General features: G+C 41.5%; 1 protein-coding gene across 1 annotated transcript in view; it reads left to right on the top strand.

Annotated features, from left to right (window-relative positions):
• The window catches only part of LOC310702453 (uncharacterized protein), a gene marked incomplete at its 5' end in the record, with an annotated part of 57,960 nt that extends 36,446 nt beyond the window's left edge, over window positions 1–21,514 (top strand). Inside the window, 16 exons of the mRNA XM_083493933.1 lie at window positions 225–365; window positions 1,526–1,646; window positions 3,435–3,685; window positions 4,774–4,900; window positions 5,903–5,991; window positions 7,748–7,825; window positions 9,238–9,334; window positions 10,486–10,520; window positions 10,685–10,756; window positions 11,763–11,882; window positions 12,602–12,727; window positions 14,141–14,321; window positions 14,940–15,074; window positions 15,835–15,933; window positions 18,192–18,254; window positions 18,343–21,514. Of these exons, the coding sequence (XP_083350059.1) occupies window positions 225–365; window positions 1,526–1,646; window positions 3,435–3,685; window positions 4,774–4,900; window positions 5,903–5,991; window positions 7,748–7,825; window positions 9,238–9,334; window positions 10,486–10,520; window positions 10,685–10,756; window positions 11,763–11,882; window positions 12,602–12,727; window positions 14,141–14,321; window positions 14,940–15,074; window positions 15,835–15,933; window positions 18,192–18,254; window positions 18,343–18,450 (1,843 nt within the window). The 3' untranslated portion in view covers window positions 18,451–21,514. The remainder of the gene's footprint in view (window positions 1–224; window positions 366–1,525; window positions 1,647–3,434; window positions 3,686–4,773; window positions 4,901–5,902; window positions 5,992–7,747; window positions 7,826–9,237; window positions 9,335–10,485; window positions 10,521–10,684; window positions 10,757–11,762; window positions 11,883–12,601; window positions 12,728–14,140; window positions 14,322–14,939; window positions 15,075–15,834; window positions 15,934–18,191; window positions 18,255–18,342) is intronic.
• Window positions 21,515–21,783: the final 269 nt, after the last annotated feature.

The raw sequence follows: 21,783 nt of genomic DNA, 5'->3' as shown, positions 1-21,783 counted from the left end.
TTTGATACTACGATTCTGTGTTTGTGTTGGGCCTCCTGGGGAAGTGGTGGTGGAAACCACTGTTGTGTACCACCAGTGCCATGGTGTGAATGGGGGTGTGGTGTTCCCCACAGTCTCTTTTCCAAAGTGCTCTGGTTTTCCCCCCTGGTTTCTGTACTTATAACATAAGGGTGGGTGGGGAGTGTTGTTAATAATACAGTGTTCCTTCTTCGAATTTATTTCAGTTTTCTAGCCTGTACCAAAATGGCAGACAACCAAGCTGTTCCAAGAATATACATGGCGAAACTTAATGAGTATTGTCAGAGAAGACGTTTACGATTGGACTATAAGGATCTTGGTTTCGATGGGCCATCTCATAATCCTGTGTAAGTGGAAGAGGAATGTTGGGAAGTGGGGACAGGGAGGAGTGAGGAAATGCACACTTCCTTCCAGATGTGTTTTATGCAAAAAGTAAACAGAGCTGGAATATCGGTATGGCAACTAAATTAAAGGATCAGTTTTTTTCTGGATAGCCTTTCCCCCACACCTATGTAAAGTCCTGCCCAGTTTACAGTGGTGCCCCGCAAGACGAATGCCTCGCAAGACGGAAAACCCGCTAGACGAAAGGGTTTTCCGTTTTTGAGCTGCTTCACAAGACGATTTTCCCTATGGGCTTGTTTTGCAAGACGAAAACGTCTTGTGAGTGTTCCGATTTCCCCCCCGCTCCCCCCTTTTTTCTAAACCGCTAAACCGCTAATAGCCTTTTAGCCGCTAATCCGCTAAGCCTTTAATAGCCGCTAAGCCTTTAATAGCCACTAAACCGCTAATAGCGCTAATCTGCTAAGCCGCTAATAGGGTTGCTTCGCAAGACGAAAAAACCACTAGACGAAGAGACTCGCGGAACGGATTAATTTCGTCTTGCGAGGCACCACTGTACTTGTGTACAACTGAAACACTTCCTTAATCGTCCCAGTTTCTTGGTCCACTAAGATTTTTCAACTCCAGAGAGAAAGCATAACATAGGACCAGGCTTCCCCCACCCCAAGACCTGACATTGCCTTTTGTTTCTCATTCCAATTATAAGGGTGGGAGAAAGTAGTGCATTTTCTGTGTTGTCTTGCTTCGTTTTCCCTCTCTTGCAGATAGGTTAGCAAACTATCCTTAGAAGCTGCACTGTTGAACCCTCCTACTCTCCAGACAGCTGCTTGAAACAGCATCTAATTTAGTAGGATGGCTTACTGTGGCTCTCCAGATGTTTTTGGACCCTGGCTCCCAAGGCAGCATGGCTGATTGTCACGGATAATGGGTGTTGTACTCTAAAACATATAGAGGGCACATGCTTGGTGAATGGAGCCTTATAGGACATAAAAGGGAAGCTAGCATTAGGCACACTTTACAAATAATAGGAATGAGAGATTTACAGGAGCAAACTATCCAGATATTTCCCATTTCTGTTTATCCAGCATACAAGACTTAAAGCATAAAATTCAATCTGCAAGCATATTTTGCGGACTGTGGGCTTTTAACTCTCTCTTTTCCATTGCAGATTCACTGTAGCAGTTGAAATAGATGGAAAGCAGTATAGCCAAGCAACAGGTAAAAGCAAGAAGGAGGCAAAAGATCGTGCAGCATTCTTAGCTTGGGAGTCCATACAACAAGAACTGCCAGTAAGTAGACCATAAAGGATACATGTCAAGACATACAAATAATCTAGAAAACAGAAAAGAGCCTTTGATCTTGAGGTATACTAAAAAAAAACCCCAATCTTTTACTTTGGTACCTCGGGTTACATACTCTTCAGGTTACAGGCTCCACTAACCCAGAAATATTACCTCGGGTTAAGAACTTTGCTTCAGGATGAGAACAGAAATTGTGCTCCGGCGGTGCGGCAGCAGCGGGAGGCCCCATTAGCTAAAGTGGTGCTTCAGGTTAAGAACGGACCTCCGGAACGAATTAAGTACTTAACCTGAGGTACCACTTTTATCTCATTCTGTTTTAACATCTGCCTGAAGCTGCTAGGAAATGCCATCTGTGGGCAGGGGTAGCTGGTAACATTTTGAGCTGATATGGCTGCACTATTTAACCTTGCTGTTTCCATCACAATAGGGTTTAGGAAAGTGTGCCATTGCACATGTGCAGAGTGCCATTGTCTCCTCCTCTCTTAAAAAAACAACTAGTTATTTATGGATAGGGAAAAATATTCAAATTACGATTTTCAGACAAAATTGACTTCATAAATCTTATTTAGAAATTCAGCGATACCACATGTGGTAGATTTTTAAATTAACTTCTATTATGTCTGAGATTTGGGGAAATATATTCCAAGTTTGCGGAAGGGTGTGGCTTCATATCTAGACAGGCATAGAAGCAAAACTATTCATTTTAGAAATTCACTGAGAAACTCACAAAAGAACAAAGTAAAAATAATACTGATAGGATTTTGCTACATCCCTGTGCATTTATGGTATACCCCCCACGGGGGTGGAGGAGCTTGATGAAAGCAGATCCATACAGCATTTCTGGAAAATACTGTGGAACTGCTTGTGACTCAGATTTGCTCCAATTAGTCCTAACAAATTTTCTGCTTTGAGACTCATGGGAGTGACCTCTTTGCCATAGCTATGTTTCTGGATCAGGAGTGCTGCAGAGAACAGGAGATTGACAAACCTGCCTTTGTAAAGTCAAGGAAGTGTATAATGTTTGTGGAGCAGGAAAGAGTTTATCTAGACTACAGTACTACTTCCAGGGGCTGCCTTAGAAGATGGTTTGGAAATTTCAACACAGAATGTCATATAATTCAAATTGCATTACAATAAAATGCAATGTAAGAAGTAAAATAAGCAAAAAAATGCCATTAAAAATCAGTATTTAACGTGAGCATGCTATGGACCACCTGAATGTTGGAGAACCCATGTCCTTCTTATACAGCTAATGGTGGTGAAGGTCTTTCAGGAAGCACTGCCATCTATTAAATTGTACAATGTTTCTGGGTCTGTCGATGCATACTATGTTGTCTCTCTTTGACCTGGACCTTTTGGTGCCAGGGTCCTTGCAGGTTGTGGGTGGCGTCACCACCTCTTTTGAAAACACTTAGTGTTCTTCTGCAAGTTTTTCTGTGGAGGGTCCCTCAGTGGCAATTCCAAGGGACGCTGCTTGGTCCCCTAGGTCTTCAGTCTATGGGGAGTTGGGTTCATATATACCCAGTACCAGGTCAGAACTAGGAATGACACGCACCTATCTTGTATCAGGTCTAGCCTTCTGGCCTTTGCCTTGTATGCGTATTGTTATTGCCATGTAACATTGCTAAATAAGAACAGTATTTTGTGAGGCCTGTTGCCAACTTAGAACATGAAACCCAAGGTAAGTACAGACCTCCCCATACCATGTAATAAGGAGGAATTCAGTGAGAAACCTCTCACTGTTCAAGCAAACTGACTTATACATATTGTTTACAGGCAGATGCTGTTTTAAGACCAGAGCAGCCGCTGCCTCCTCTGCCATCACCACAATATCCTGTTTTAAGACCACAGCAGCCGCTGCCACCTCTGTCATCGCCACTATCTCAGTCTCCTGAGCCTGCTGCAAATCTGGCACAACCAGCTTCTTCACTTAACTATCTTGCCTTGCTCAATGAATATTCATCGAGAAACAAAGTGGTGGTTCAATATGTTGTGGTTTCTAAATCTGGCCTGGATCACATGCCAATGTAAGTTGTCAATAGTAATTGATTTTTGTTGTTGACTACTACTCTTGGCAACTTTTTTTTGTTAAACCTAAAGCTCTTAGTGATTTGTAGATAATAGTAGATTTTTTTGTGGTATTTGGGTGCCAGCTCATACTGAGGTTTTTTTAATTCCGGCTTTTGGGAATGGTCTGTGACATTTAGTAATTTCACCACTACTATGACTACTACTGGGATGTGGGTGGCGCTGTGGTCTAATCCACTGAGCCTCTTGTGCTTGCCGATCAGAAGGTTGGCAGTTCGAATCCGCATGACGGGGTGAGCTCCCATTGCTCTGTCCCAGCTCCTGCCAACCTAGCAGTTCGAAAGCACACCAGTGTGAGTAGATAAATAGGTATTGCTGTGAAGAGAAGGTAAACGGTGTTTCTGTGCGCTCTGGCTTCCGTCGCAGTGTCCCATTGCACCAGAATCGGTTTAGTCATGCTGGCCACATGACCTGGAAAGCTGTCTGTGGACAAACACCCGCTCCCTTGGCCTGAAAAGCGAGATTAGCGCCGCACCCCATAGTCACCTTTGACTGGACTTAACTGCCCAGGGGTTCTTTACCTTTATCTTACTACTATCACTACTACTATTATTGATTAAATTTATATACTGCCCGTCATTTATCTACCACTTTGGGATACCCTGGCCTAAATAAAATAAAATGTAGGAAAATGGTATGTGAGACAGGTGGCAGTGAGTTTGAAGTTTTCCATAGCCAAAGAAAGGCTTGAGGTCCCGATGCAAGGGTTTTTATTTCCCTCCACTCCCCTGCAGCTTCCCACGTGCCCTCAAAATGGAGGACCCTTCAGAGATTTTTTGAGCTTGTTCAGGGTGGAGAGAAAATGGAAGTGCCAATCTGCCTGTGTGGACTCTGCTCTGGCCATCCAATTTGTGACTCCTGACTATATGCTCACTTTTGTAACATGGACACCAAAAAAGTTTTGCTTGAGGTCATTAGAACTTTGTATGGAGATTGGGTTCCTGCCCAAGGTCTATAGGATTGCTGCCTTCGTCTTCAACAGTGTATGCTAACTTATTTCCCCCCTCCCCTCTTTTATGCCTTCTAGTTTTCACTGTGTCTGTACAATTGATGATAAAGATTTTGGTGAGGGAACAGGAAATAATAAACAAACAGCAAAACGGAATGCAGCCAGGCAAGCGTATGAAAAATTGAATGACCAAGCAACCTCCAGGGTATGTATTGCACATTCATCAGACTGTGTTTTTCATGTGTGACATTTAATGTATTTTTTATCTTTATTGGAAGCCGCCCAGAGTGGTTGGGGAAACCCAGCCAGATGGGTGGGGTACAAATAAATTATTATTTATTTATTTACTTACTTACTTACTTACTTACTTACTTACTGAAGTTCTCACCCTGAGCCAGCAGGGGGATACTGTAGATAGTTCAGGTCCACATATGCAAATAAGGGATCGAAAGTGATGTTCAGTGATTGGATAGTTACAGAAAATTGTTACTGTTGCGTTCTAGTGGAGCTCTATACAAGCAGGCTGGCTGAACCCTTCAGTTCAGTTCTGTTCTGGCCTGTGAATAAACAAGAGCTGTTTGAAGATTTGCTGTGTCGTCTGATATGTTCACCCACAACTAAACATTGGCGACGAGGATGGGATCGATGGACAACAGAGCACAGCCAGATGCGGCCACCCTCTGAGTGGAGCTGAATCACTGAGCTGAAACACTGAGCGAAATCGCTGAACGTCACTTTTGATCCCTTATTTGCATATGTGGACCTGAACTATCTACAGTATCCCCCTGCTGGCCCAGGGTGAGAACTTCAGTACATAACAATTATTTTTAATTGTCAGTGTAGCCATTTTCTTTGCAGGAAGTGGGCGTGTCCTATGAATAGCTTTGTCAGCTCTCACCAGCCCCTGCCATTAATGTGATACTTGTTGGGGTTGATGAGAATCATAGAATTGTAGAGTTGGAAGCTACCATGAGGGTCATGTAGTCCAACCCCCTGCAATGCAGGAATCTTTTGCCTGATGTGAGGGTTGAACCCATGAACCCTGGGATTAGGGTCTACCGACTGAGAGTTATAGTCCAGAACATCTGGAGTGCACTGGGTTGGCCAAGGCTGGTTTAATCCCTTTCATTTCGTTGCCATTGTTACTTTTTGTCGCAGTAGATTTTTTAAATCCACAGTTAAGGTATAATTCCGAATTGTTTTTCAGGCAGAAAGAAGTGCTTCCCTTCCAAATAGTTGTTCTAGAAATCCATCACACAGTAATTCCCAAGAATCATCACCAGAGGCATCTGGGACGTAAGTTGAGCATTTAATGGTGTCTCTTTAAAGTACTCTTATTCTAATTTTTTGTTGTTGATTTAACAACAGTGCTGTACAATATAGCATTCCGTAATGAGCAAAAGTGACACTTATGTATAACATAGCCTTGTAAATGGAGAGGAAGGTGTGATTGGTAGCAATTGTAACAGTGCTTTATTAATGGTAGTATCACAGCTGTGGCCCTCCTTCCCACAGGAGGTTAGATGGCCCTCTTATTTATTTTACCAACTTCTAATGTAGTTCAATCTTGCCTGTATGTGGATCTCTTATTTCAAGCCTTGTGGCCCTATCTAGGCCTTAAAAGCAGTACGTAAGTGGGCATTTAAAAACAAAATAAAAACAGAAAGTTAACAACATTCATCAACTGCAACAATCCCTAGCAAAGCTTTAGTCCTGTGCGTGCCTTCCTTTGCTCCCCACAACTAAGAGAAGGACTTTGCTAGTGTCTAATTTGGGGTTCACAAAGCCCCTTCTGCATGTTACATATAATCAGAGATCACAATTTAAAACCAACTCTGGTTAGTTAAAACAAGCCAGCTTCAAGACCCATGGGTTGAAGTCTGCTTCTTCTGAAACAGAACAGAGTTTCTGAGAGACGGAAAGGAAAAGGGTTTGGCTTTGAGATAGGAGAGGCCATTGGGGCTGCTCATGAGACCAAGGCTTTGTTTGGAATGATTCTAGCTTATTCTAGCTTGTGTATGTAGCACCAGACCATGGTCTAGTGTGCGAACTGGGCTGCTCTTTCACTTTATACAGTAGTTAAAAGTTCTTCAAATGGATTTTAAACCTGCCTAATCTTTTGAGTAGTCCGCTTTTTGGAAGTATGTTGCAGCTGAAAATACTTAAACAAGCTTAGAAAAACCTGTTTGTTATACACTTCAGTTAAAGTTGTTATCCCTGCTTGAAAGTTTTGATTCAGACATTAAATTCAGGAGTTGCCTTTTAAAAAAAAAAAAAAAATCATAGCAAGCAGCAAAATAATCCTCTGTGCAAAAATAGAAATCTCTTGGAGAATAAAACACAGTGTTGCAGCACAGGAACCTCTGGAAGATAACAATTGCTGAAAAAGTAACATCTTAAATGAAATTATTGAAATGTACAGGCAAACCAAATTGTTTTTGTATAATATGTCATATACAGTGGTACCTCTGGTTACGTACTTAATTCATTCCGGAGGTCCGTTCTTAACCTGAAACTGTTCTTAACCTGAAGCACCACTTTAGCTAATGGGGCCTCCCACTGCTGCCGCGCCACCACGCGATTTCTGTTCTCATCCTGAAGCAAAGTTCTTAACCCGAGGTAATATTTCTGGATTAGTGGAGTCTGTAACCTGAAGCGTATGTAACCTGAAGCGTATGTAACCCGAAGTACCACTGTATTGATATTGCATGGAAATCTGAAAGACAGGCAGTATGCTCATGAAAACCAATCTGCTGAAAATGATTTTTGCCTTGATCCATCCCTGTAAAGTGAATGCTCTCCTCATCCTCTCTATGGTTTTCCCCCACAGGATATGTGGAAATGAAGGAAAATAATTAATTAACTTCATAACCCAAACTATTAAATAGAAACTTAAACGGTATTGAAGTGTATTGAGAATTGGTTTTATGTTATCAATTATTCCTTACTTAAATCGTTTTTGTTCCTTTCTTCTTTTGGTTATAAATTAAAACCAAAAGGAAGGAAAACACTGAAATAATTCAAAACTGCTGTTTGAAAACTTGTATTTCAGGTCTGCTGAAGAGGCTGTGGACCTTGCTTCCAACAAATCGGATAGTATAGTTTTTCTGAGCTCCGGTATATATTCAAAGTAAGGAACAATTTCAATGGCAATTTAAAAGTGGAGAAACAAATGGTGCTTGAGGAGAGAGTCTGCAGACTTTATCTAGTCTACAATTTCTGTCATCTTTTTGGAAGGATTAGGACAGGGGTAGGCAACCTAAGGCCTAGTCACCTTCTAAATCCGGCCCGCGGACAGTCCGGGAATCAGCATGCATCTCTGGGTTATTTCCGGGGCCTGCCTGGTGTTTTTACATGATTAGAATGTGTGTTTTTATTTAAAATGCATCTCTGGGTTATTTGTGGGGCCTGCCTGGTGTTTTTACATGAGTAGAATGTGTGTTTTTATTTAAAATGCATATCTGGGTTATTTGTGGGGCATAGGAATTTGTTCATTCCCCCCCCCCCCAATATAGTCCAGCCCACCAAATGGTCTGAGGGACGGTGGACTGGCCCACGGCTGAAACAGGTTGCTGACCCCTGGATTAGGAGGAGCATAAGGAAAGTCTGTGTCCAGGCAAACAAGTTCCTGTAGTTCAAGGATACATTCCAGCCTAGGCTAAAGAACTGGGGGAGGATGTGGAGCAGAGCTAGTGAGGGATGTCATCTGGAGAGGAGCCCAAGGGCCAGCTAGTGAGGCCCACACTAGTATACAAACAGACTTCTCTTGACTTCAGAGCATTTATGGCACCTGAAGTGGATTTCTGCTTGATCAAGATTAGGTAAGACCTGAGTTATTTGCATGACCTGGAGCAGGCATGGGGATCAAATGCACCCCTCCAGGCCTCTTGGAAATCTCCTCAGGCCACATCCCACACTGGCCCAGCTTCACGCCCCCAAGTGTTTCTGCCTGGCTGGAATACATAATTGAACTCTGGTGATGCCTTGCGCTAGCCTGGATGCAGGATACAGAGGTGCTTATATGTGGATAGAAACCAGCTTCCTGTACCAAGGTAACATTTGCATTCCTTGATCTGCCAACTCTTGCCTCTGGCGCTGCCCGTCGTGGGCATGTGGCCCTCCAAAGGTTGCCCAGTAGGAAATGTGGCCCTCAGACGGAAAAGCAGTCCCCACTCCTAAGGCAGAGGAGATAGTGAATGTGGAAGAGCAAGTGTTTTCCAAAAACGTGAACTAGAAACATAACCTAGGAGAGTCTGGGCACAACTGAGGCCTTAATGAAAATGCACTGTGGTGTTTTTCATATGCTTTGTCTTGCTTGCATCATTAAGCAGGCTTAAGTAAATATGCTACGCTCACAGGGATCATAATGGGCATGCTTTCTGGTTTTGATACAAGAAGTGTGCCTATATTTTATTTGGTGGACCATTTTTATACTTTACCAAAACAAAAAAACTGAACTACCTCCCCACCCTAAACTTCAGTTCAAGATAGCCCTCCATAAATGGCAGATAATGCTGACATTTGTTTCAAATATTTCTGTAGTGGTACAGATCGGGATTCCAGTTGTAACCATGTAGCTGACAAACTTGCTAATCGGTTTGGTGCCATACAGCTCAATGAAGCTTCTCCATCCTCTCTGGTATGAAAACTTAATTTCTATTGCCATGACAGTATTAACTATTGCTCTTGTTTGTGTGCGCTAAAATATTAATCCTGCTATAATTTCTTATAGGTCAGTACTGAATTGAAATACATTGGTCAGTCTGATATAATTTTAAGTATACTGCCTTTCTGCCAAATGGCTCCTAGGGTGGTACACCAAGGAAATAGACAGAAGGAAAACTGGCAGGCAACAGTGATGAGCAGGGGATGGGCTCATTCCATTCCACTGGAATATCAGAATATGCCTTATAATGAGTTAGACCAGTGATCCATCTTGCTCAGTGCTGTACACATTGACTGGCAGCAACCCTCTAGGGTTTCAGATGGGATGTTCCCAGTCCAACCTGGAGGTGGAATCTGGGACCTTCTACATGCCAAGTCCAACCTGGAGGTGGAATGTGGGACCTTCCACATGCCAAGCAAGATGCTCTGCCACTCAGCTACAGCCCTTCCCCAATTTCAGGTTACTGGCCCTCAAGAGTAGTCTGTTCGGTTCCATTTTGTGTGAAATTTTTAAAAGAAGAACACAAAAAAGTCTGTATTTCAATGGTCTGCCTTTATTCACACTATTAATGTAAAACACACAGTTTTTTTCAATGCCATTGCACCCATTTCCCTCTAAAATAGCATTTTCTACACATCTTTTGCATAAAATAGGTATTTTTGTGTGCAATCTTTGTAACACTGAAACTTCATCACAAAGTGTGAAGAAGTGTGTAATCCAAATGGATGTTTCGTTCCAGTCAAATTCAGGCGCATCAGGTCAAGTCAGTCCATTACAAGAAATGGATCAAATCAACTTCTACATCCCTAGCTAAGGGGCAAAGTGCAGAAGCTATAAAGCAGCTAGTCACATGGGGTTGATTTTCCTGGGTTGTTTAACTCCTCAGATCTGGGAAGTTTGAGTTGAGGTCTGTGGAGCTCCAACCAGTGGGAGCTTCCTCCTAACCAGGACCTTGTATGGTTCAGGAAACAGGAAAAAATTTCTTGACCTGCAGTGGTCTTTTTTTTGAACTCTGATGCCTGCCAATAACTGCATTCTGATTTTGAGTGGTGTTTTTGAGTTTTAAGCATTTGGCACTGTGGTAGAACTTCAACATTAATTGTTTCTTCTTGATTTTGCCATAGGCAAGTCCCAAAGGTTCTGCTGTGAGACCTAAAAAGTATGTATTCATCTTTTGAAATGGATGCCCTTCATTCAATTGATTTATCGGTTAGTTAGGGGAAATGATTTAACATCTTAAAGTAAATGGGTACTTACAGATGTTCTTGTGTTTACTGCTCAAGTGTTACAAAGTTTCATTTCCATTTTTTTTCCTTTCCTAAGAAGAGAGACACCATTGGCACCGAAATTTTCAAAGCTGAATCGAAAGCAAAGCAAGTACACCATCAATGAAAAGTAAGGGTAGCCTTCAAAAGTGCTGCTGATTTTTTTAAAAAAAATAAGTTTCACCTTTTATACCTTTGAAATTTGAATTGAATTGAGACTACGTGGAAAGATGGTTTGTGAAGTACTGACAAAAATGCAACTAGTCGTGTCCATGTTAGTGGTAGCTGGTGATTTTAACACACGCATTGGTCCCTGTCCAAGTGCACACAGACATTTCCATTTGCTGTCATGAAAAGGTCTGATCAAATTACAACAGCTGATCTCCTTTAACAAGCTGGTAGTTTAACTGAGTGGCTTTTTTCTGTGTGTGAGCTATGCTGGTGTGTGTTATTGTTTTTAATATTGTGTGTTAGGTTTTTTTTTACTATTGATTATTGATAGCTGTTGTCAGGGAACTGCCATCAGCTCAGAGGCGAGAGATGGAAGGGCAGTTGTGTTATAGGGAGCCTCCGAAGATCTTGCAAAGGAGTTCCTTTTCTGGCGAGGAGGAAAGCCCCACCTCCAGTGGAGAAGAGGGGCAAGGACCAGAGGATGCTAGGGAGAGCCTTAACACTGAGCCTGAGCAAACCGGAGAGGTGGGAATCACACCCTTGCCAGCGCCCATTCTGTACAGTAGTCTTCAGTCCAGGGAGGGGCAAAAAAGGCTGGGGGTGACGCGGCTTTTATGCTGGGGGAGTTACAAAGACCGACCACTCCTGGATTCTGCTAGCGATTGAGCCAGCCATGAACTTACGACGCTCTTCACTGTAAATAGTTTGCACCAAGAATAAAGCCTGTAAAAGACAGGTTGGAGTCTTGCCTGGTTACTCTTGAGCAACCACAGCAGCATCTGATAGCTGCCTTGTGCATTCCATGAATGACAGCAAATAAACCAACTCTAGTCTGATTGGATACCTTGGCTGTGTGACTTTATTTCATCATTAAATTAATAATTTTTGCGGCTATATTGCTATTGTAACACTTTTCAAGGATTTTGACATTTAACAGTAAGACTTGCCTTCATTTTTGGAACCAGGTTTCTGGACGAATTTGAAGATATACAGAAAATTAAATCTGGTGGATATGGAACCGTTTTCAAGGCAAAACATTTCCTTGATGGTCGATTATTAGCTGTCAAACGAGTCAAGCTTCTTGTGTAAGTTACCTTGTGTTTGCTTATTAGTTTATTTAAGCTAATTTTAGATTTAACAATTTGTGCTGGTTTCCACATGTGAAATTATTTTAGTCCTAATTTTAGAGGAATTGCGGGGCACTGTTAGTCAACATTTAAAAGAGTTAGGCTCAACAGTGGCTCAGTTGCTAATGCAGGAGTAGTCAATGTAGTGCCATCATCCTTGGATGACCAGGGCTGATGGGAGTTGAAGTCCATCAACCACTGTGCTAATGCATGAACAAGTGACTGGGTTAAGGACATGCCATTTGCCTTTCTGTTGCTGGGCTCTATGTTGTAATGAGAATAAATATGGCTGTATCCAACTAAATTCTATTCAGAGTCGACCTAAGCATTCCAAATCAGAAGCCCTTTTTAAAAAAGTGGTCTAAAAATAATCCTCTTTACACTACAGACCACTCTCAACTTAAGCTGGGGTTACGTACTGGGTACAGCATGTAGAACCAAAATCGCATATAGTCAAAATACATTGGGTCCAATGGCGGGTGGACCATTGCCAAAGTCTTTTTTGCCTGCCCCCTTTTATTTTTTATTTTAATATGCCACACACATAACGTTGAATGGGTACAGGTTAAATGCATGTAAGTTGTGAGTTACTTGTTCACATATTTAGGGTTTGTTTTGCATACATTTTTAACAATACTCTTTTCCCCTTCTGACCCCCTTCCTCCACCCCAAACCAGAGGAGAAGAAGAATCAAAAAAGGAAGTACAAGCCTTAGCAAAGCTTGAGCATGAATATATTGTTCAATATTATAATTGTTGGATCGGGAAAGATAATATCCCATCGCCAGAGGATAGTGACCAGAGGTAATTCCGCTGCATAATTATGATCTCTCTAAGGTGCAGTTCGAAAGCACCCTTAAGTGCAAGTAGATAAATAGGTACCGCTTTATAGCGGGAAGGTAAACGGCGTTTCCGTGTGCTGCGCTGGTGCTGGCTCACCAGATGCCGCTTCGTCACGCTGGCCATGTGACCCGGAAGTGTCTGCGGACAGCGCCGGCTCCCGGCCTCTTGAGCGAGATGAGCGCGCAACCCTAGAGTCGGACACGACTGGCCTTCGGGCAGGGGTACCTTTACCTTTAAGGTGCCATGTATTCTTGTTTTTTGCGTAAACCAGGGGTGGATAAGATTTTGGCTTTATGGGCCAGATCAGCTTTGTGACATCCCATGTTGATAGTCGCGTTCTCTTGCCCACCTGTCAGAATCACTTGCATAGGGTTCAGAAGTGCCTGAGAGTCAGCTGGCTGTCAGGCCTGTGCTTAGCACTCAAAGGACCAAGCAAAAGGCTGGCAACTCGCTTTCTCCTCCTTCACCGCCTCCCACTAGCTGACGTTTATTATTTTTTGTGGGTGGTCATTTTTATCGGGTTCCTATTCTAACTTTTGCATTGTTAATGTTATTGCCCTTAAGACCCTTGGAGGCCTTTATTTAAAAATAGAGACAAACTAAAGACATAAATAATAAACTAAGCATTTTGGCAGTGGCTTCACTTTAGGACCTGGCATCTTTTTATTTATTTTATTTATTACTATATTTTGCTTTTCAGTTCACTGCCTAACTCTAAGAACAGTTGTAGCTGTATGTAAATTCTCTTGGTCCCAGAATCATTTCCCATAAATAAATATGATGGTGCTAGGATCCAACTCTCTCACTAGAGGCCCTGGTGACCTCAGTGGCTAGGCGTACATTTTACCAGGTAAACATTAATGAAAAAAAACTTACACTGAGTTTTAGCAAACATGAAAAACTTAAAACAAATCCTTATTTCATGATGAATAGTCTTTAGAGACTATAATGTAACTTAAGTAGAAAACTATTTTTAGAAGTATTTTTCCTCCAAAAGCATTTTATTTTAAAAATCCGATTTTTTAAAATCCAATTTAAATTTTAAAAAAACTTTGATTTTTAGCCTCCCTGCTTTGCTGCCTCATCCTCATTGTGCCATCCAGCATAGATTTTCCAGGTAGTGCAGTGCCTCTTACAGTCTGGCCCAAAGGAGGTAGCAAAACTGATGGTAGCTGTTTCTGACTTTGCAAAGTGTTTTGAGGATAAAATCGCTTGCACACACCTCCCCCCCCCCCCCGGATCATGACTGCTGTCACAACAGATGAATCTAAAGGGTTACAGAGCACTGTTTAGTCTTGTTGTGTTGGATGAGTTAGTAAAACTTGAGGATGTGAACAAGGTGCTTGGATCAGTCATCTGTTTTATTTTTTGCAGGGTGGAAGCTGACTGCCTTTTCATAATGATGGAATATTGTGAAAAGGGGACACTTAAAGATTGGATTAGTAAGGAATGTGCAAAGGAAAGCTATCATGAAGATGCCAAAATTAAATTCCAGCAAATAGTGGAAGGGGTCGCATATATTCATTCTCAAAACTTAATTCATCGAGATCTCAAGGTATGCAGATGAGACGATTACAATATCAGGTGTGAATGATAAAAAGTAAAATATGAACTATTTTATTCCTTTATTTCTCATAAATGGCAATGGTAAGAAAAACCTCAGGAGAATTTTTTGGCATAGCATCAGTTTTTGGTTCCTCTTCTTCAATTGTCATCCAGTATTGCTAGGTTGGGTCTATGTAGGCTTCTCAGTATTGCAAGTGGCATGAATTCCACATGGAGGTAATTTCAGACCAACACTTCTTCATAACATCATTACTTTTAGATCAATACTACCTCATCTCTTGCTGTGGCAAGGTATTTTAAAGCTGACGCACTTGTTTTATTTGCTCTCCTGCTAATAATTCAATTGATGTATTTATTTTATTTTATTATTTCAGTTGTATAGGGGGTGGGCTTAATCAGGAATATACTTCGAGTACAAGGTAGATGTTTTCATCTGGAGGGGAACTTGAAAGGCACAGCAGATTCTTTAAAAAAGCAAATAAGAAGCTGAGGTGGTTCAGACACTGCAGGATAACTGTTGAGTAGACCATGATGACTCACTCAGAGTTTAATGACTTTTACATCTGAATATTTTGTTTTTTTGTTTCTCTCCCCCCGCCCCACCAAGCCAATAAATATATTAATTTCTAGAGACAATAAAATAAAAATTGGTGATTTTGGGCTGGTAACCACAGGTGTAGATGACCATTCAGTACAGCGAACAGAAAAGAGGGGAACAGTACTATACATGGCTCCTGAACAGGTAATACTTTTAATATTGGATCTATGCATTTGCAATGGCACTTTTCTCCAAGGGCAGTTGTAAATTTGTTCTGCGTACACAAGTACACACTCATAGTGACCATCATCATCATCATCATCACCCCCACGAAAAATGCTTATACCCCTGTGGAGATGGCAGTACCGAATCGGTGGTGCATGCCCTTCTGGCTTACCCTCTTTATAAAGACTTGAGGAATGAGATTATCACCCCTCTTTTATTGTCTATTCCGGGGTGCCCAACCACTGCCACAGTGTCCTTTCTCTTGGCAGATCAAGATGAGCAGGTGACAGCAAAGGTTGCAAGGTTTTTAGCTGGGGCAATCAGAATAAGATCCACTATTTGACTACTGATTCAAAACCCTAAAATGTATTTTATATAATTGACTTTTTATTTCTATTCTTTTTATATCGTATTGTTTTATTGCTATGGCCGATGGCTGACAGAAATAAAGATTCATTCATTCATCACCACCATCACCACCCCATTATTACAACAACAACTCCTCTGAGTTAGGTTAGACTTGAGAGGGAATGGCCGTCTCCAAGTCATTCTGCTAGCTTAATGACTGAGTGGAGAATTGGGAAAGAACCAACTGCCTTGATCCTGTAGTTAGTTTTCAGGGGGAAAAAAGTCAAAATGTGCTTTGAAGTGCATAAGGCCTATATGCTTAAGCTCTATGAAAAGTTCCTGTTAGAGCATGTTTTATGACCTAATGTGTTCATGTTTGCATTGTTCACAGGTGGGGAACAAATACGGAAAGGAAGTGGATATCTTTTCGTTAGGATTAATTTTATTCGAAATGCTTTACACATTCCAAACTTATCATGAGAAACATGAGGTAAATCTGAAAAGTTTTGTTAACAGCACATATTTTTTCTCAGAAATGTATAGAAAATATGTATGCACAACCAGGGCTGCAAACAGTTGAGTGGGTGAAAGGGGCAGGACAGAAGGATGAAGGGGCATGTTCATGTGTCTATGCATTCTTGCTAATGGACAGTGGTCTAGAAAAGCTGACCTCTTGGAGTTCCTTCCTTCATAGTCTGGGGAATAGCAGCAGAGTTGTTAGGGGGACAGGGGAAGTTTTGCTGGGGAGAACAACCAACTGGCCGCTGCCTCCTCCATCCACTTACCACAGAGCGCACAGGATGCAGGTTTGTTGCCTTAGATGCTGGCAGTTGTTTTGCGTGATACAAATGCAGCTTGTATGAATGGTACATCTCCATTCTAGGTCGCCAGAAAGTTGCTTTGCGCTTGTCTTTCTTGCTCCTGCTCTGTCACTCCCTCTCGCAGATACACACCATGAGAGAGCAGGCCAGATAGAGCTTGTTGTGCAGGGAGATGAAAGGCAGTGGGTTACAGATGCGTTGCTTCCCCCTTCCCAATTTGAGACCAAGAATCTCCACTACACCCCAGCCCATCAAACATCATGGTTTTTAGCAAGCAAATTATATTTTTAAAAACCTGTATCTGAAAAGTATTATGTTTAAGGTTACTGCTTTCTAAAGAAACCCAAAACTTTTCAGGAATTGCCACCAACTGCCCTGCTCAAGGAAAGTTTTGCTTCTATAAATTCAAAAGGAACCTCAATCCAAATTTATTACCAGCCTTTCCTCCTGTTGAGGAATGGGAAATGCAAACCAGCCATTCACCCCTTCCTTCAAACAGTTCCCTAAGCAATGTTGTTTTACTAAATTGGAAAATGGAATTGAGACATAGAACATTGAGAGTCTGCAAGTGCTCCAGCTGTTATGGAGTCCTACTAATGTTTCTCATTCTGCTCCCAAATGTTTTTTGAAAATGAAAATGAAAAATATCCCATTTGCAGACTTTGTTGTAATCATTAACTCTCCCTTCAGGCATTTTTCTCACTTGATTTATGAATGTGATGAAGGGGCAATGGCAGGCTCTGCCCCTCCCTTTTCATGTGTCCTTTGAATGCCTGAATGAAGCCCCTATGAGTATACACGAGGGCCCTCCAATAAATGTGTAGCATGAAGTTCTTCATGTTTGTTTGTTTATTGAAGACAGGCTCCCTCAAACTCGACCCTCCAGATGTTTTGAGACTACGATTCCCATCATCCCAGGCCACTGGTCCTGCTAGCTAGGGATCATGCGAGTTGTAGGCCAAAAACATCTGGAGGGCCGAGTTTGAGGAAGCCTAATTTAAGACCTTTATATACTGCTTTTAATTTATAAATTCACACATCTCAAAGTAATTTGCTATATATATATATATATATATATATATATATATATTAAAACTAAGTTAAGTAACAGTGAAACAGCAATAGTTTTCAACACAAGTGGAACAAGGATGTTTATGTCTTCGGACACCAAACATTAGGGGTTTCCCCCTCAGGGCTCTTAACTCATTAGGAAGTTCCTTAACTGTTTCAGTATTCCAGATGTCTTGAACCCCAACTGAATCATGAGTTGCTTCCTTCATGTATCACTGCTACAAAGTTTTATCAAACTGCCTTGAAACTTGGGGCATTGTGTGTTTGTAGGGAGAACAGGGTAATGAAATGCAGAACCTTCAAATACAGTGGTATCTCGGGTTAAGAACTTAATTAGTCTGGAGGTCCGTTCTTAACCTGAAACGGTTCTTAACCTGAAGCACCACTAGCTAATGGGGCCTCCTGCTGCCGCTGCGCTGCCAGAGCACGATTTCTGTTCTCATCCTGAAGCAAAGTTCTTAACCCGAGGTACTATTTCTGGGTTAGTGGAGTCTGTAACCTGAAGCGTATGTAACCTGAGGTACCACTGTACTTTGCAGTAAGTGCTGTGAGTCCCTGTTGCTGAAAGAACCCAGGCTTCATTTTGAAGAGAGTCTTTTATCCTTTTGGCATATCCCAAACGGGTATCAGTGATATTACTACACAATATTGGATGTTCCATTCCATGCAAGAAGAGTGAAGTGTGTATGCACACTCAACTTCTGTTCCTTTATCCCATGTACAAATGTGGAAGGAATTCAGTTTTCCATGTTTGGGAACTTGGGCAGCTGTTTGTGTCAAAATGGCAGTTTTGAACTTGGCCAGTGAAAATTGCATCACATGAGGTATTCTTAAGTGACACTGTATTATTTTTCAGAGATTCGAGAACATAAAGAAAGGCGAATTTCCAGAACCGTTTACAAAGAAGTTTCCAGAAGAGGTATACTGTGGCAAAGCATTTTTTATAGGTTGTCTTTTCCATGCTTGTTGTAATTTAAAATAAAAAACAATCTCTCCTTTGTTTGCAGGTATCTCTAATTAAGAAACTGCTTTCAAACGTGCCATCTGACAGACCATCGGCACCCGCCATTTTGCATATTTTAAAGAAAAGGCAGTATAGCCCACACACTTGTTAGCTAATACCTGTCCAAACACAACTGCAGAATTTTGGTCTAAAGGTAGTGGTTCCTTTTGCTGTTGCTAATATTGAAAATCTCGTCTGAATCAAAACTGTGGCACCTGGAAATTTAACTCTGGATTGCCTCTTGCTATATGTTCTGCTGTGGCCTTTGAGGGGAGCTGCAGGGTGCTCTTGTGGAGGCAAAACTTCTCCGAAGCCAGAACTAGACACCTGTGCCTTGTATTTGTGGCTGTCTTTAAAAACTGTCCTGCTTTCTCATGGGAGGCTCAGCCTCAGTGGCTGGAAGCCCATTTTACAAGCTGTGACAGACATGGTCATTCCTGGACTGAGAGAACTTGACCACAGTGGTTCAGGCATTGGTGACTTCAAGGTTAGATTACTGCAAGGTTAGATTACTGCAGTGCACTCCTTGAACTTGATTCGCAATATGCTGTTAGTGCACAATGCCATTGCATGATTGCTAGCAGGAAGAGATCCTCTGCATAGCACAGCTTTGCTCAAAGAACTGCACTGGCTGTCCATTTACTACCAGGCCAGGTTCAAGGTGTTAGTATTAGGGGCAGGATCACCTTTCAAGAATGCTCCAATCTACATTAACCCGCACTGTTACAGGTGCCTCATAATACTTATAAGACATCAATCTTTACTGCAGCAGCACCTTCACTTTGAAACTCGCAGCCTGTTGACATCAGGCAGGTGCCTTTATCACATTCTTTTTGGCATCTGCGTAAAACACATTTGTTTACGCAAGCGTGTCCAGATACGTAGAAGCCACATGTGCTTTCTCTCTTTTTAGGTATGGGTTCTTTTAAGCAACTTTTCAATGTTTTTATACCTGTGCTTTTTATTGAGATTTTTAAAGTGTTTTATTTCATTTTTTTGTAAACTGCTTAGAGGTTTTCTTACAATCAAGTGGTATATAAATTTTGTGGGTTTTTTTGTTTTTTCTATTTGGTTTCTGCCAGGAGAGTTCTTTTACTTTTTATCTGCAAGATTAAGTGTTTGTTTCCAAAATTCCACCTATTTTATTGATGGGTCATCATATGCATTTAATAATTACTAGTAATAAATAATAAAGGAAAATAATATGAGTGACATAATATGAGGTTTTTGAAGTAATCAAGGTTTTGGAGCTCTCTCTGCTTGGAAGCCTGTGTTAAAAACCTAGCTGTGGTTTGGTAAGACATAGGAAGCTGCCTTATACTCAGTTGACCCATTGGTTCTTCAATATTGTCTACTCTGATGAGCAGTGAGTCTTGAGGATTTCAGATGATGTTTTCCCAGCCCTGCTGGGAATTGAACTTGAGACATTTTTTGCATGCAGAGCATATGCTCTGCCCCTGAGTCCTTTTTGTCTGGACACTTTGCTTTTAAGCATAAGGATGATAAAGGGAAACCTGTTTTTCTGTCAGACTTAATTCCTTTCCTGCAATATAACCTAGAAAAAAAATGGAAGGTATCCAAATCAGAACTGGTTTTTTTAAAAAAAATAATGATTCATGATAGATTGTATTCATAAAAAATATTTGTATATCACTGCATCATTTTTTTACACACACACACACACACACACACACACACACACACACACACAGGTACCTTGGTTTACGAACTTAATCCGTTCCAGAAGTCCGTTCTTAAACCAAGGCGTGCATTCCCTAATGAGGCCTCCCACCACCGGTGCCCTTCTACCGTTCAGATTCCATTCTTATACCAAGGTAAAGTTCTCAAACCAAGACACTATTTCCGGTTTTGCGGAGTTTGTAAAGCAAATCGTTCTTAAACCAGACTGTTCTTAAACCAAGGCACCACTGTATAGCAAAGTGGTTTACAGCAAAAGATAATAATACAATAGAAACTTAAACAGACATCAACTAACCATTGTGGATGGATGTCTTGTTAAATGCCTTCATAGGCTGAGAGGAACAGAAACATTTTCAGCAGGCGTTTAAAAGTTGGGCTGATGGCTCTTAAGGGGTTTCTTGTCAAATGAGCCTCACCAGCTTGGGGAACAACCAAAGATGCTCCTGCAGGTGATCTCAAGTGATTGAGCTGGGAGAAAAGAGTTCCAGGCAATCCCTGAGGTACCCTGGACCAAAGTTGTTCAGGATTTTATAAACACGCAAGAATCCTGAGCAGTAATGGGAAGCCAGTACAGTTGTTTAACAATGCTGTGTTGTGTGCTCTCAAGCAGAGCCCCAGCTGGAGCTTCTGAACCAAACCTAAGGGCAGCCCCACAAAGAGCAACATTACAGTAATCCAGCCTTGAGGTTACGAACACATGGGCTACAGTAGTCAGGCGATCCCTGTACATGAATAGCCATAGTTTGTGAACCACACGAAGCTGGTAAAAGGCACTCGTAACCACAAAGGATGCTTGAATCTCTGGTGACAAAGATGTATCCAGGAGTATCCCCAAGCTACATGCAACCCCATCCAGAACTAGTGACTTCCCAAACATGGGAACCACCCATCCAAAGAGCCCCGGTCTTGCCAGGGTTCATATACACTTTATTGACCTCATCCAGTCCACCAGTGCATCCAGACAACAGTCAAAAGCTTTCAAAGCCTCTTTTGATTTGGATTTTACAAGCCATGTGAAAATAACTTGGTGAAATCTACGGAGTTTGTGCTGTGAATAATTCATTGCAAAGGGATGTTTTTAACAGCTAGGATTTGATGAGTTTTTTATACCATAAAGCTGCAGCTGTGTCAACTTACTCCTGAGTAATTCCATTGCACCTAGTTCACAGGGAACAGCTTTTCGGTGCCATCATCCAACACTAGAGGAGAATATTCACACTGGATTCCGGATGGAACCGAATCTATTGTAAATCTTTAACTTGAATTCTTTCATGGAACTTTGTAGTGAATATTAAATTTGTTTTTAAATCACTGGTACAGTGTTAAGAAGCACATTTTACAATATAATTTTTCAACCGAAGCATGTATTTCTCAAATCTTGGGAAATTGTAATGTTTTTGTTGTGTATGCATGGCTTATGCTACTGTTCAGTAGCTGCTTTCTCTTTCCTAATAAATGACGTGCATTAAAAAGTCCCCACATTGTTCATTTCTTTTAGAAGCTACATGGCATACAAAGGAAGAGGCATGCACTTGAACAGAGGCACCTCTCGGGTGAAAATCTTGGTGAAAATCTACCCCTGTGTGCAATTAGTAATGAAGATACCAAATGCAGCCAGTAATGGGTGCTGCACTGTGACTGCTTAATGCAGAAAAATTGTGTTCTATATAGAGTCTGGCAGGTGGTTCACTTTTAGACTACCGAGAAAGGTACAGTGCATCACACTGTATATAACAGAAAGGAA

The sequence above is a fragment of the Podarcis liolepis genome (genome assembly GCF_965112155.1).
Source record: "Podarcis liolepis genome assembly, chromosome: 3".
Classification (NCBI taxonomy): domain Eukaryota; kingdom Metazoa; phylum Chordata; class Lepidosauria; order Squamata; family Lacertidae; genus Podarcis; species Podarcis liolepis.
The sequence above is the reverse complement of the archived record's forward strand: the minus strand, read 5'-3'. Positions and strand labels throughout refer to the sequence as shown.